The sequence below is a fragment of the Humulus lupulus genome, chromosome X (assembly GCF_963169125.1).
Source record: "Humulus lupulus chromosome X, drHumLupu1.1, whole genome shotgun sequence".
In the NCBI taxonomy this organism is placed as follows: domain Eukaryota; kingdom Viridiplantae; phylum Streptophyta; class Magnoliopsida; order Rosales; family Cannabaceae; genus Humulus; species Humulus lupulus.
Window position 1 is genome coordinate 142367092 of NC_084802.1, and position 16851 is coordinate 142383942.

A 16851-nucleotide genomic window follows, 5' to 3' on the forward strand; every position below is an offset into this window, starting at 1 on the left:
CCCACCAACTTTACGGGGAACAGTTATCCTGACAATATCAGGATGCGGGTACACGTTTGCCCATGTTAGGCGGCATTGTGGGAAATGTCGATTGTCGAGTGTACGAACTTGACACCACTACTCGAGGTTCACCAAAAGTTGTCATATATTAATAATTGGAGAAGAAACTCGTTTATTCTTGATAAAAGATCAATGTTATTCTAATTTCTTATGTAGTTACATAATCATACTATTTGTACACATGTACTTACATATAATGTTTGTTGCAATTTAATATAAATATATTTATATAAGTTAGATTAAGTAATAAAAAAAGAACATATTTTATTTTAAATATAGATGATAATTTTTTTAATAAAAATTAAGATTATATATTATATATAATTATAATAATAATATTTTATAATATTTGAATTTATATTATTATAATTAATAAATATCTAGTTTTGTATTAAATATTATTATAATAATCATATTTTATAATATGAGAATTTATATTAATATAATTATTAAATATTTATTCTACAAAAAATTTATAAAATTAAGATATTATATTATATATTATTATAATAATATTTTATAACATTTAAATTTATATCAATATAATTATTAAATATCTAGTCTTGTATTATATATTATTATAATAATGATATTTTATAATATTTAAATTTATATTATTTGAAAAAATTAAATTTATATTAATATAATTATTAAATATAGGGATATTTGCGGCATAAATACCCAATGTTTTCGGGTTTATACACTTATATACCCAATCTTTATTTTTTACGGTAAAACCACCCAACGTTACATTTTCCTTGCAGTTGTCACCACCAGCTCCGTTAAGTGGTAAAAGTGGGCACGTGTAAGGAGGAGATTAAATGACCCTTTTCTTTTTTTATTTACATTTTAAAACAAATAATTATTTTTAAAACTATTTTAATTAAATATAAAACAAATAAAAATTAAATTCTTTTTGATTGAATACAAACCTAAAACCTAAGGATCGCAGTTAAACCTAAAACAAAGAATCGAAGAATCTCATAATACCCAGACATTTTTCAATCCAGGACATTGAAGGAAGCTTGAAGGGCGATAATGGAAGATCAATATTCGCAAGCATCTCACAAAAACCCTCTTAGTAATTCGCAAAGTTATAGTTATGGGAGTTCTTGCAGGAGGCCAGGGATGAAAAGGGGATTTCAGACATCCAATGCTCAATCTAGCATCAGTTGTTTCTATAGGTTATCGTGGGTTGAGAAGACTTCCTGGACCGATGATAATTCGGGCAAAAGGTTCATATCTTGCTACAAGATGAGAGTAAAATATGGTTTACCTGGGGTTTTTTTTTTAGGATGATTGTAACGTTAGAACTATAATGTAAATTGTTTGGTTTATATGTGTTTAAGAATTTTCAATCAGAGGTGGATGCAAATTTTTCAAATGGATTACCCTAAAATGTGTCATAGATCAAAAAATGTCATACCAGGGCAACTTCGAAAAATTAGGGAGCTAGAATATGAGATTGCCAATTTCTCAGGTCCTATACAAACTATTGAACATGAAGTTAGAATGCAAGGGCCAATGGTATGTGGAAACTGCTATCTAAGAGAGCAAGTTGTTGCAAATAGGGATGGCCATGATTGGCTTAATTCGAGTATAAAAATAAGTGAATTGATATTTGTGTTTGTTTGTATGGTTGCTTGTTGGGTGATATGTAAATGAAAATTTGTATTGTATTTTTGGGTACACACCCTGATGCCTTGTATTTTGTCCATAAGGATTATTTGAATAAAAGAAAACTAGTTTGCAATTTCTATACATTATGTTGCCATTATACATACTTTACTTATATATTTCACAGTAAATAACTAATTAAAATGGAAACCAGATACCAACAGAAAGATACTCATTAATTGAGTGGCTAAACAACATTTAAAAATAAACGGATATTCACTTGCTGCATAATTAAGCAGAGTTTGGTTCCAAAAACAAGAAATTAACATATTAAAGTTATGCATAAAGAGTGGACATAATACTAAAATCCAATAACCATTGTCTATGGGAGATATTACAACAGTTAGTCATTTACAAAAGGTGATCTCCATGGCTAACAAAAAAGTAGTCTTGGCTAATAAAAAATAGTCATCATATGCTTTGCATTCATTCTTGTTGCTGAGATGCAGAGGCTTGTTCCCTTGCTTTTTGTCTAGTCCTCCTCTGATTTCTTTTGATAGTCTCAGGCTTTGGATTTAACTTTTTTGTTCTACCCCTTTTCTTTGGAACATTTGGCTGTAGTGGTAATATTGATCATGTTAGGCCACTTAGAAAATTATCCCAACAATCAAAAGTTAGTGATAAAAAAGAAATTAACCTAAACATCACTAGAATTTGAACAAGTCACTTTAGAGTGCCTTGTCTGCTTGCAATTACTGCAATGTTGTAGTTGACCTGTCCTTCGATTTTTTATGGCTTCACGTGGTGGTTCATCAACACTTCTATTTCTCTTTTTTTTTTTTTTTTGGGTCTGCCTGGTAAGGCATGCTCTGGAGGTGGAAGTATTATGTTTAGGCCAGTTTGAGGCCATTTGTCAAGGTTGGGCATGGGTTCAATTATCCTAGCATATGCAGCAATGTAAGCATCCTTTTTGTACCATTCCTCAATGTAGTCCAAGAAATCCAAACCAAATGCCCAAATGCAAGCCAGTGCATGAGAACAAGGGATGCCAGTCAATTGAAATCCCCTGCAAGTGCACTTTTTGGCAACCAAGTCAACCACCAGTGTTTCTACTCCTTGGACAAACACTTGGAATTTTCCACTGCTTGCAATGGTTGTGTTGCAATGTCTTGCAACATGCTTGTGTTTCTCAATAAGATTCAAGATCCTTTTACCGACTGGGTGTACCCACTTCTTAACAGCCTCCCTGTTGGTTCAAAACCTACACATTAGCCAGAATTTGATCTTCTCCAACAGTGTCACAATAGCCTTGTCCCTTGCAGGCAAAATTGCTGCACTAAAGCTTTCACAGAGGTTGTGAAGAAGCATATCACATTTCACACTTTCTCTAAAATGTGATTTGCTCCACTCTGTTGGTGCTTTCTTTAACAACCATTGGTATGCCTTCTCATCCACATCTTTTATCTCATTCATCTTTCTTGTGAACTCCTCAGGTGTTGTTGCCCTTGCACAAGCCCACAACATCTACTGAAGAAGCAGACTAGGATGCTCTTTTTTGAAATTGGCATGTAGATTCCTCACACAGAATCTAATTTGTGCACCCTAAAAATGGTAGCAAATGCATTCTCTAGGCCCTTTTGCCTGTCACTCATCATTGTAAATGTGGCAGGCCTCTCAATCTCAAGATCCTCAACAAGTAGCTTTAGAAACTATGTCCATGAATCCTTGTTTTCCTTTTGAACTATTGCATAAGTAGTTGGATATTGAGAGTTGTTTGGGTCTATCCCAATAGCTGTCAACAACATCCCTCTGCAGTATCATTTTAAGAAACATCCATCTAAGCCTATTAATACAACCCTTGTTTAAGCCATCTTTACACGCTTTTAAACAAATGTAAACCCTTTCAAACACTCTTTTTCCCTCCACAATTGTTTTTTTTAGTATGGTAGTGCTACCTAGGTTTGTTTCCAGTTACTGCTTGCAATAATCATCAAGGATTGCGTATTGATCCTTTACAGATCCCTCCAACATCACTCTGGCTTTCTTCTTAGTTCTATAGAAAATCCAATCTGAAACAATACTGAATTTTGTAGCAGATGTCATCTCTTTGAACCACAGGTACTCCATATTTGGATTCTTCCTAAATTGCTCCAAGAAATGTTTGGCCAACCAACCACTAGTAACATGTTTGTTACCAAATACTACACCACACTCGTGCACATCCACTAATGTATTAACTCTAACAGTTTTTCCATCCCTATTCAGTAACCTTGCATATATAACCCATTTACATCCTTTAGCTTTGCATTTAGCTCTAAGCCTATGTTTATCGTTGAAAACAAAATAATATTGTCTATCAGTCTTGATAAAGTACTCTTTCAAGGCATACCTTAGATGATCAATGGTAGGAAATTTCATGCCAAGCTTGAACTTGATTTTGTCAAAGTTTGCTCCTAGGTTATATTCACGTGTGCCCTTCTTAGTTGGATTGTCCTCATCAACTGTAACGCCCTAGATAACCATGACCGTTACACTGTGTATTTGAAATAGTTCAAGACTTGCTAAGCAGGTCGTTTGAATAAAAATGTGATCCTAAAGTCAAATATCAGGTGAGGGTTAAAAGATTTTGGTCGTAAACAATTAATTTTCATTAAAATAGATATTTGGTACATGGGATCCCAAAAAAAAACAGGATTTAAGAAATAATTTACAAATCCAAAAAGTTGTGTACAATCGGTAGCCACTCTAATGGCAAAATACAAATTTTAGGCTTTGTCCCTATACTTTTCCTCGACCGTGGCAGACGAGCAGCTGACAATGTACACCTCACCCCCAGAGCTCTCCAACTCATGGTTGGTCTAGCTTACCCTTGCCTTTACCTGCACCACGTAGCACCCGTGAGCCAAGGCCCAGCAAGAAAACCATAACACCAAATACAAAATCAATAGTAGCAATCAATCAGACATATGACAGTCATCCAAAAGTTCAACAGATCATAGGCATCAAACTAACAACAGTAAACACGTACGTTCATAAATATATCTTAATCATTTTATGAATGCTTAGGGTTGGCGCCCTTACGAAGAGCACTCTGTTTACTCAACTGACTCTGGCTCGCTTAGGCCGAGTCCCTTGTTTATTTAGCTAACCCCAGCTCACAGTGGTCGAGCCGCGTCCCGTGCGCAAGTCATTAGCCTTGGCTCTCTTAGGCCCTTCATTTTATGTTTCGCATAATAATATAAAGTTACGCAACACATATATCCAGATACAGGGAATCTCAGTCCCAAGACAGCCACACAAGGGTGCAGTTTTCATACCTTAAATTCTGAGCAGAGGATAAAGAATGGTCTCGAGCATGATCCTCAGTCCTGGGCCTTGGCGATAAACCTAGTCACAGTGACCAATGGGTAATTATCAATTTCTAATCCAAATAAATACTTAGGAGACAAAAACTAGCCTCCGGGACCTCGATTTCTACTAAACCGGGTAGTAGAAATCATCCCGAGTGCCTAGGTTCGAACCCCCAAGCCTTACCAATCCTAGAAACCATCCTAAGGCAAAATCCCCTAGGCGGGCCGCAACCTAGCCCTAAGGGTCACCGCGCACCCCCAAGTTAGAGACTCAATCTTCAAGCATGAAGGGGAGGCGGGCCGCGGCGCGCCTTCAAAACAAAGCCCAGCCAGGGCATTCTGGGCATGCAGGCTGTAGCGCCCACGAGCTGGGTCACGGCGCGCCCCTTCGCACCTAGAATTTTTGGGTTTCCTCAACACTCTTCCCAGCCAACTTTCTCAAAATTCAATCCTAACAGGCCTCCCAACCAAAAATCAAGCTTAGCTACGAATATAAGACCTTTAATCACATATTTTAAACACCAAAATCTTAACAATTATACTAAAGTTAATACCCCAACTCAGTAGAAATTCATCACCCAATACCTAGCTCAATTCTACCCAAATGATTCAAATTCCCTAACATAACAAAGACAAAACCTTACCTCAATTATTGACTGAATCCTCACAAGCTTATAGCCTTCTACCCTTGAGTTTTAGTCCCAGCCTTTTTCTTCAGCAGCTCAAGCCTTTCTCCTTCAATTTCCTTCCAAAATTCTCAGGTTAAGGCCTAGGTTCTTCTATTCTTTTTCTTCCTTAGCTTCAAAATATAAAGAGAGGGAGGGTGTGAGATCATGAGTAAGAGAGATGAGAGTCTTCTACCACTTTCTAGCTATCCTAAGAGTTTTCCTGAGTATATCCCTTGCTTAAACAAAAGACTACTTTTCCCCTTTAAGCCTATTAATCTTCTAAGGGTACTAAGGGGTAAAATGGTCATTCTGCTCCCAGTTCCCGCTAATTTCTCAAGTGTTCCTACTATTAATCAATCAACCCCTTCATGTCCAATTAATTACCAAATACTTATTCATTATCTAATAACTCCCAAAATATTTCCCTAAATTCCCAAAAATACCCGTTGGCTCCCTTGAGCCGGGTATTAAACCCCGTTGTGGCTATTTCACTAATCCGCTCACTAGGACCGTCTCGAGCCATATACTGCAAATATATCCACATAATAATGTGGTCTCAAGCCACATGCATATCTAATACTCGTAAACATGCATATCACATATTCATATAATCATATCAATCATGCATGCCACGTAATCATGCATTTAACCAATTAAACATACATATACCAATTATGCCCTCCCGGTACACTAATCAAGGCCCTAAGCCTTATTAGCGATTTTAGGTCGTTACATCAGCACTATGCAAACTAACCAAGTCATCTTCAGACACTATACCATCAGATTCATCTCCATCTTGCTCATTACACAACTGTGTCACTGACCACCATTTTCTAGGATAGAAGCAGAAATGGTCATATCAGGAAGCACTAAGAAGATGTCAACATGTCCATATCCCCTTCTATCCATATCAAAAATCATCACCCTAATGCTCTCATCTGAACTTAACATTACATCATCATTTACCAAATTCCCAAATGGCCTCCACCAAAATCCTACCGGCAGCTCATAGCCAATTTCCATTGCAATTTCCTCAGAGGTGTATCTGTTGAAATACTCTCAATCACAATAGTCAAAGTGCACAATCTCACGCCTTCATATTTTTTCTCCTCAACTTGGGTATACCATCTTCCACGGTGATGGATAGCCACTGTGAACAACTCGTATTTCAGGTCTGCCCGTCAACAAGGTACATGATTAAAATATTATTTTGAAATGACCAAGACAACCCAAGACAGACAAAAAAATCACTCCAACCAAAGCATATATTCCTTCTACACATATAAAAAGATTCCAAAACAATGACCAAATAAAGTGAATGCACATGTGGAACTACACTTTCTTCAAAAATGTGTATCCCACAATGCCTTTAATAATACACACACATAATTTACTAACAAAAACAAGTACTACACACTGTCATCAAAGTTAACTAGCACCATTAGCAACATAAAGAAACAATTTTTATATAAGTTGTCCCAAACCAAACAAACCCAGTTAAAAACCATACCCAGTCAAATCGTCAAACCCCAAAACCCCTAAAAAAATTACTGATCAGACAAAACAAAGGGAGAAAATGCAAAGATTCTTACCGTATTCTGGTGGGTCGTCCCCTGGTAGCCTCTGGAGATGCATTATCGATTCATCTCCGAGCAAGAGTTCTCTTCATCGTCTTCAATGGTCGTGTTTTTAGAATACCAAGTGCAGTATACTTTGGGTATTTTTTTAACTTCGATCCTTAGGTTTTAGGTTTATCGACTTTTTGTTTATATTCAGTCAAAAAGAATTTAATTTTTATTTGTTTTATATTTAATTAAAATAGTTTTAAAAATAATTATTTGTTTTAAAATTTAAATGAAAAAAGAAAAATGGTCATTTAATCTCCACCTTACACATGTCCATTTTTACCACTTAACAGAGCTGGTGGTGAAAGATGCAAGGAAAAGGTAATGTTGGGTGGTTTTTACTGTAAAAAATAAAGATTGGGTATATAAGTGTATAAACCTGAAAATATTGGGTATTTATGCCGCAAATATCCCTTAAATATATAGTATTATATTAAATGTTATAATAATAAGAGTAAATGTCGGCTAAAATACCTAATGTTTTTAAAAAGTTGTACTTTTATACTCAATCTTTTTTGGGGGGTAAATATACTCAATGTCTTCAAAATGTTGTACTTTTATACTAAAACTTTTTTTTGGCGGTAAATATACTCAATGTTTTTAAAATGTTGCACTTTTACACCTATTTTTTATTATTTTGATAAATAATAAGAAATAAATAATAAGAAAGTGAAGGAAAAATATAGGATTTTAATGCTTTTTTAAATTTTAAATTATTTTCCATTTCTTATTCTTTCTCCAAATAACTATTTTAAATTAAACATTAATAAATGTTTTATTAAAATTAATAAAATTGATTTAAAATAATTAAAAACTTATATATTTTCATCAATTTAAAATATAAGTTTTTTTTTTTAAAAAAAAGTAAAGGAAAAATATAAGATTAATTATTTTGATTAATTTTAATAATCTTAATTTTTTTTTATTATTTTGAAAGTGAAAATAATTTAAAATTTTAAAAATAACTAAAACCCTATATTTTTCCTTCACTTTCTTATTATTTCTCAAAATAATTTTGAGAAAAGGTATAAAAGTGCAACACTTTAAAAATATTAAGTATATTTACAGCCAAAAAAAGTTTGGGTATAAAAGTATAACATTTTGAAGACATTGAATATATTTACCACAAAAAAAAAAGATTGGGTATAAAAGTGCAACATTTTGAAAATATTTGGGTATTTCAGCCGCTATTTACTCTAATAATAATATATTTAAATTTATATTAATATAATTAATAAATATTTATTTTTAAAAGTATATTCTATTAAATATTTAAAATATTCTCTTAAAGTTAATTAAGAAAATCGTTAAAATCAAGAGAAACTGTTTAATACACTTTTTTTTATACATAGAGACAGAGAAGTGTTATGGTCAACCTCCTATTTCAACTTCTTAGTTAACCTTCGCCTCCAAAAACACATGTCGGAGTATTTTTTTTCCAATTTATTTTCATGGCAGTGTTCGTTGTAGTTACAACATTCTTCCTACAAATTTTTGAAAAAGTCTGAATAGTTTACAATGCCGAAAACAAAGTTCTTGATATTTCGGTTACCACATGTATGTACAATATACGACATCTTTTGAACAAAATAAATATAATATACGATAGAACAAAAATATCTTAAACAAACACGCGAAAATTTTATAGTGGTTCAGCCATGTTCTGATGAATAGTAATAATCTAACCCACTTAGTCTTTAATATTTAATCAATAGATAGACAATTACACAGATGAACAAAAGTATTCATTAGTAATTAATTTGCCCAGAGTTTCTCCCAAAATATTCATCAGATCCCCTTCAATGAAGCCCTGGGTCCTTTATTTATAGTACCCAGGGGTTGTTACATTATCAGTACTACTGAGATCATGGTTTTGTACATAATTATTGGGTAGTGGAGATACGTGTCCACCTCCCCGTGATTATGAGATCGCGGGTCTTCTCGTTGTTTCTCTGGATCATGGTAGATGGTGTACAATTGAAACCTCTGGGAAAATGCTAAGTCTAGGTTGGTCCATGAGACTTAGGTGCTAGGCCCGATAACCCTTCAGAGCTTAGGTGCTAGGCCTGATGATCCTCTAGGTGCTAGGCCTGTTGATCTCAGCTTGAACGAGCGTGAACTTTATCTAGTGAAGTGTATTTGGGAGTTTCGGTCGACCACCCTATGAAGAATAAAGTGGACCGACCTCCCATGTAGCTTTTGAGCATGTCAGGTCGACCACCCCTAGGGGTTGGGGTCAAGCCGACCACCCCTAAGGGCTAGGGCCAGGCCAACCACCCCTCGAGGGTTTAGGCCTGGTCGACTTCCCTATAGGTTCTGTACCTATCTTTTTTGCTCATCAGTCTTTTTTCAATACTTTGTCATTTTTTCCTGCAGCGTGATGCCACGTGCCGTTTTCTCATTTGCCACGTCAACTCTTGATTTTTGAGGGATAACATTTGCCCCCCAAGTTTATCATAATGTGTTCAACATTACGGTAAACTTGATCTAGCCCGAGAAACATATCGTAGCAGTACTTTAAAAGCAAAGTCCCTCGGGACATTACGTAGTACTTTTATCAACTGCCAATAATTTGCTCGGCACGTATTTTTCAAGGATAATCGTAATTCCTAAAAATAATTATATTTTTCTAGGAAAATTAATTTCCTAAAAATCTAGTATATTTTTCAAGGAATTTTGAAGTCCTAAAAATATAATATATTTTTCAAGAAGTTTTGAAGTCCTAAAAATATAATATATTTTTCAAGGATATTAATTCCTAAAAATACAAAATATTTTTCAAGGAATTTGAATTTTTAACAATACCAAATATTTTTCAAGGATTTTGAATTCCTAAAAATATAGTTAGCCTGAGAGGCTATAAGTAGGGGACTCACTTCTCAGTTTCCTGCTCTGCGTGCCTAAGCTGTAGGGATCTCCAAGCGTAACTTCCCCGATTCTTCATCAAACTCTGAAGATCTTCACTTGGATAAGTAGTTTCTCCTAATCTTCACATCATTTAATTTAAATGTGCTTAGATTTAGAAGAAATACTTTGAATCTTTGATGAATCTGTCTGAATCTCCTTGTTTTGTTTTATTTTGATTCAAAATAATTGACTTGTTTGAATCAAAAACTGTTTTTAATAAAAAATAAAAAATTGGCTTGTTCCTTGCCTCTTTTCGCATGATGCTTAGGGTTTAGATGCCTATAGGCTGACCACGCTATGATTTCCCTAGCCTTGACGATTTCCAGGGTTCCAAACTCTAGCATAAGCGATTTCCAAGGCTCCAAATCCAAGCCTAGGTCGTATTCCTCATGTCATGCCCTAGGCAATTTCCAGGGTTCCAAACCCTAACATAGGCGATTTCCAGCGTTTCAAACCCTCAATTTTGGTTGACCCTAGATCCTCCTTGTGTTGCACAATTTTTTGGAGAATTGAACCCTAGCCTTTTTGCAATTTTCTGGAGCTTAAATCCTCAGGGTGGTCGGCCTAAGGTGGTAGGCCGACCACCTTAGCTCCTCTTTGTCTCCTTGATGTGCCAAAGTGTTCTTCAATCCCTAGGGTGGTCGGCCTAAGCCTAGGCTGACCACCTAGTCTTCTTTTTGGCAAGTTATTGGGTCTCCAATATCCTAGGGTGGTTGGCCTAGGCCTAGGCCAACCACCCAGGTCTTTTCTTTTGTATTTTGTAAGCTCAGGGACTCAAGGTGGTCAGCCTAGGTTAGTTCCACTAGGTCGACCCCTACTTTGAGACTTCAATCAATTTTTCCAAGTCTAGGGGATTCCTATGGTGGTCGGCCTGAGCTTAGTCTCATTGGGCCGACCCCCTATATAGATTTTTCCCTTGATTTTTTCATTTTTGCTCCTTAGTAATAGACATGCCCTTAGCTATTGGCCTATCTGGTCCATGGTAGGGAGCTTTGTTATGTCGATGTACTAATTTTACTCTTTATTTTTCCTTTGTTGCAGATGTCCAGCTGTCCTTTGTCAGATAAGTTTGTAAGCGAGCATACTCCACAGGAGTTCTTGGGAAGGGTGAAAAGGATTTTCCCATGCTCTGCTTTATATTTGTTTAGTGGGGAAGATTTCTTGAAAAGGTATTGCCCAATGGCAAGAGTAAAACAGACAACTCGGCAACCCTCCGAAGATAATCCTCATATTTTTAGGCACATCACCCAGGGCTCTTCGCCTGGCTCTTCTCAGATCTCTTCTCGGCATAGTACTCCCCATGGCTCTCAGGGCACATCTTAGCAAAGTCATTCTTCTCAGCAGAGTCTGTCCGGTCAACGAGACTCCTTGCAACTCCCTTTGCATCGGAATACTAGTCGGGTTCCCCATCATTCTTCTTCTCAGCAAGAACATATTGAGGACTCTCATCGCTAGGCTACTCATCCTCAGTTGCGTTCTATTCACAGGTTCTGGCCTAAGGTGGTTTACCCTTCTCCCAAGAGCAAGACAGTCTCACCAGCTGCACAGCAGAAGAAGAGACTATAAAAAGAGTTCCATTCATCAGATTTTGGGCCACCTTTGCCAATGAGATCATATGGAAATTGGTTGAGAAGCCTCGCCTTGTTGATTACGAAGTTGTTTGGTTCAAGGGGGTTACCTCTAACATGACTGAAGAGAAGGTAAAGAACTTAAGGAAGACCTTTGACCTCTTCGGCATTTCTATTACTATTCCTGGTCGAAATGACAAAGTTGAGGAGCCACCTTTGGGTATGTGCGCCTGGACACGCTTTGCCATCAAGTCTGGTGCCCTACTTCCTCTTCATCCATATCTCCAGAGCGTGGCAGATTATTTTGATATTAGTCCCTCTCAGCTGGCTCCCAACGCAATCTTGGTGTTATCTGTGTTGTACATTATCAATCATCTTAGAAAATGGGCAGCTCTAGTACCTCATGAGATCCACTACTTATTTGATCTGAAGACGAACCCTTCTCAGTGCAACTCGGGTGTAACGACCCAAATTTCCTAATAAAGCTTAGGGCCTTGATTAGGGGGTCGGGATGGCAAATCTTGGAATTATGTGATTATGTGATATTTATGTGTATCATTATGTGAATATGTGAGTTATATCATAATATGACTAGATATGCATGTGTTAGGTGTATTAAATATGCATGTGGGCCCATTTATGTTTAATTGGGCAATTTTCATATTTTGGCCATTTTGGGCATATTTGGCATATATGTGGTATATGTGTGGTGCTTCTTTATTAGTAGGTTATGCTAAGGTTAGTCAGCACGAGATGATCTTAGGAAGCAAGCTAGTGGGAAAGTCAAAACAAGATTTATACTTGACTCGGAGTGAGTCAAGGGGTATTTAGCACATTACTGGGATATTGGGTAATGGGAATAAATATTTGACGATAAATTGGGAGTTAGTGAGATCAGGGGGAAATTCTGGGAATTTTGACTATTTTACCCTGGGTGCGTTTTTGGGACCCCGAGCATTAGGATTTGCTTGAGGTTACTTAAGCTTAAAGTAACCTGTTAGAATTATAAAAGAACGTTCAGAACTCTCTCTCTCTCTCGTTCCCTTTTCGATACCCGATTGCATTTTTGAAGAAAACTTGAGTTTTAGGACTCGGATTCAAGCAAGGATCGAGGCATAGCGATTCTAGGGAAGATTAGAAGCTTATTAGCCGGAGGATTTAGTTGGGGAACAACTCAATTGGAGGTAATCTAAGTTTTAAGTTGTAAGTTTCTAAGTTCTTAAGCTTGAATTATATTTTATGTTTTGATGAGTTTTTTATTCGATTGAGACTTGGGTTTTGATGATTTTGGATCATGGGGATGTTTGGGAACTTTGTTTTTGGGATTTGGAGATGTTTGGATAGTGTTTATCCAAAAAAATAGCTGTTGATGACGTGGTAAGAATTTTTGACACGTGTCCGACACGTGGTAGAGATGCTGATCGCCAATCGACCAGAGATATTTCCATATGCAAAGTACAAGTTTTATATACGACCAGCCTGGTCGTATACTCCGTATATTTATGTATAAATTTGTACAGTTGTAATGATATCCAAGAATATCTCTTCATTATAACCTGAAGATCCGTTTATTAAGGAAAGATATAATTAATTGACTTCTGTAACCCTCCTTGACCCTATAAATATACAAGAAATAGCTCAAGGGGGGAGCTTTTGATCTCTTTCCGAATTGCATTACTATTATCCATCATTTGTATTGTTTTCTCCTTCTAAGGTCTGTGAAACTCAGGAACCCTAGTTCTTTGATCACACCTTTGAAGCTCAACATTAATAATAGTGTCAAGTGGACGTAGGTCATTACCAATCACTGGGGCCGAACCACTATAATTCTTTGTGTCCTTTACTTTCCATTATATCGTTTTCTCAAGCATCGTACTAATCTCCTGTCGTTTATTTGACTCCATGTCCTTGACCAAAATGAGGGTCAACATTCTGGTGCTTTCATTGAGAGCTTGACAAAGAATCTAATGGCAAAAACTACCAAGAAGACTGGACAGGTTGCTGCCGCTGCATCATCCCAGTCTCCTCCCCCAAATGTGGCTAAAGACGAACCTCATTTGGAGTGTGATGAAGAGGAGTTGGATTCTGAGTCCCTGAAGGCAACACTGGGGGTGTTGCAAGATGAGTTGGCCAATCTGAGGGCCAATCAAGAAAATGCTGCTGAGATAATGGCGTCGCAGCAAAGGGAGATAGAGCGCTAGCGCCAGGAGCTGAGCGAGCGGCAGGCGGAGTTGGACCATCGACAGAGGGATACCATGGTAGCCCTTGAAGCAGCCATCCAGCTGGCTAGGAATCAGGCTGCGCCAGCCTCCCAGCCAGATTAGCCACCAAATGGGCCACCTCAAAGGGGTCCCAATCCTAGTCCTCCACTCCAGCCAGTAAGTCCTCAGAGGCCGTAGCAGCCACCTATGCATCAGGATGATGTCCCACCTAGGGATCCTGAATCGCAGCCTCCGTCTCAAGCTGGTCGAGGCAATCCCCTGTGCCCGAGGTAGAATAGTGCCGGGCAGCAGCCCTAGATGCCCAGGGGGTGAAGAGCCGCATCCACCGAGCAGGGGGCAGCGTCCTTCTACCAACAGGAGGAACTCAGAGACAGGCTCTGCGGTCAAGGGCCCCCCACGGCATGAAAATGCACGGGGACCCACCGACCAGCGCAGGCCTCCCCCTAACGCTCGAGAAATGCCGGCCCAAGGAGGCAACAGAGGGAATAGTCAGTCACACCATAGCCAGCCACGGTTCAGAGATGGGCATGGCTACAATGAGGTCGACTCAGGCAGAGGAAATGCTGGTCGGAGGAACGAAGAAAGAGGTGGAGGCAGGAGCCCCCCACCTAGAGAAGACCGACCAGTAGGTCATAATGCTGGGGGGCAGCCCAGGAAAAATAACGTCTTTAGTCGGCTCGGCGCCAGCGAGCAGTGGCGAAGAGACGATGATTTGAGGGATGTACTCAACAACCGCCGAGAAAGGCACGATGAGTAAATTCCCCCGGCACCAGAGGCCCCAGCAATCCCAGAAGTTGTTCAGGCTCAAATCGATGCCCTAAACCAGGCTGTGCAGCAGCTGATCGGGGGCGAACATCACACATTGAGTACAATCGGAGGAGAGGCACCCCTTTCGTACAGAGGATTGTTGTGGCAGAAACCCCCAATAAGTTCAAGATGCCAACACTGCCGAATTTCGATGGGTATGGAGACCCAGTATCTCATGTCAACAAGTTCGAAATACAAATGGACATTCAGAAAGTCTCTGAAGATGCTCGCTACAGGATCTTCCCAGCTACACTTTCTAATGCCGCCCAGGAGTGGTTCTTTAAGTTCCCTCCTACAAGTATAGTATCCTGGGAGATGTTCATGAAGGAGTTTTATGGACAGTTTTATGCGGGTCGTGTGCACCCCACTGGGGTGAACTAACTGGTCGAGATACACCAGAAAGAGGGAGAGCCCCTGAAGGAATACGTTCAACGCTTCATGCGAGCTACAGCTGAAGCCAAGACTGTGGGCGATGAAGGCAAGATGATGGCCCTAACTGCTGGGGTTAGACGCAATTCTCCCATCTGGAGTAGCCTAAGAAAGCATGGGGTTAAAAGTACCCAGGAGTTTTTAGATCGAGCTGATCGATACATCAAGCTCGAGGATGCGATTGCCAATGAAGGGAAATCGCCAGCAAAAGACAAGGGGCCCAAGGAAGAACCCGCCAATGGGTCGAAGCCCAATGGCAACAGCAAAGGCAACGGGAATGGCAATGGTAAGAATGGTGGAAATCGGGCGAATAATGAACCCTCGACCTCCGAGAGTAAGCGCCCCAAAGGTAATCGGTATGAACCGAGATTCACCAATTACACCGCCCTTGTTGAAAGCCGAGTCGAGGTCTACCAGGCGACCAGCTCAAGCGTGCCCTACAAATGACCTGCACCAATAAGAAAAGATATCTCCAAGAGAGATTCAACAAAATTCTAGCGTTTTCATAACGACTACGGTCACGACACCAATGAGTGTAACCAGCTAAAGGACCAAATTGAGTTCCTGATAAGACAGGGACATTTAAGAAGATATGTGCGAGCCGCGGGAGGTTCTCAGCGAAAGGCTCAAGGTGGCAAAGAGTCGGTGCCTGCACGCCAATGCTCTCCACCTTTACAGCCAGCTCCCGTGGCAGGTACCCTACTCACCATCTACGGAGGCCCACATCTTGCAGGAGATAATGGGAAAGCTAGGGAACAATATGCTCGAACCCTGCGCCACGACCAGGACATCGAGATGATGAGTGTTGAGGATCGAGCACCAAAAAAGGCTCGAACAGAGGAGGAACTGATTACCTTCTCTGATGATGACGCCTAACATGTGCGATTCCCACACTCCGATCCGCTGGTCATGGAAGTACAGATCGCGAACATGATGGTGAAAAGGGTGTTGGTCGATACAGGAAGTTCGGTCAACATCCTATACAAGTCCTCGCTGGAAAGGATGAAGTTGTCCGTGAAAGACCTGGAGCCATGCAACCAAACCATTTATGGTTTTTCCGGAGAAGGGCTCGCCCCAGTAGGGTCGATTAGAATCCCAGTCACAGCAGGCACTACACCTGCTAACAAGACACTACTCACTACTTTTATAGTAGTTGATTGTCCTTCAGTGTACAACGCTGTGATAGGGAGACCAATTCTGGTCGACCTGCGAGCCGTCACTTCTATATGGCACCTCGCTATGAAATTCCCAACGGACGCAGGGGTAGGATGCGTGTTGGGAAACCAAAGGGAAGCGAGGGAGTGCTACAACGCCTCAATCACCAAGGCAAAGAAGGGTGTATCGAGAGATGCCACCGGGAAGGAGTTGCAAATGGCAACTGATGTTCAAGCCCGCTCGGGTGATAATCTCACCAAATAGGGTGTTGCCCAAAGTGAGGATAAGGACTTAGATCCTTGCTCTGGGGATTTTGAAGAAGAAGTGGGGCCCATCGAGGACCTTGAAGAGGTTTAACTCGATGAGGAAAATCCAACCAGAGTTGTGAAAGTCGGTAAAAACTTAGAGACAACAACAAAACAAGCACTGGTGGAGTTCTTAAG

At 39.1% G+C, this 16851-nt stretch overlaps 1 protein-coding gene across 1 annotated transcript; it reads right to left on the reverse strand.

Moving 5' to 3' along the window:
• Positions 1–2466: 2466 nt before the first annotated feature.
• Positions 2467–3201, reverse strand: LOC133806329 (uncharacterized). The gene is made up of 2 exons (XM_062244445.1): positions 2972–3201; positions 2467–2923 (listed from the first exon to the last, which is right to left on the reverse strand). Exons 1-2 carry the CDS (start codon positions 3199–3201, stop codon positions 2467–2469), a joined length of 687 nt encoding a protein of 228 aa, XP_062100429.1.
• Positions 3202–16851: the final 13650 nt, after the last annotated feature.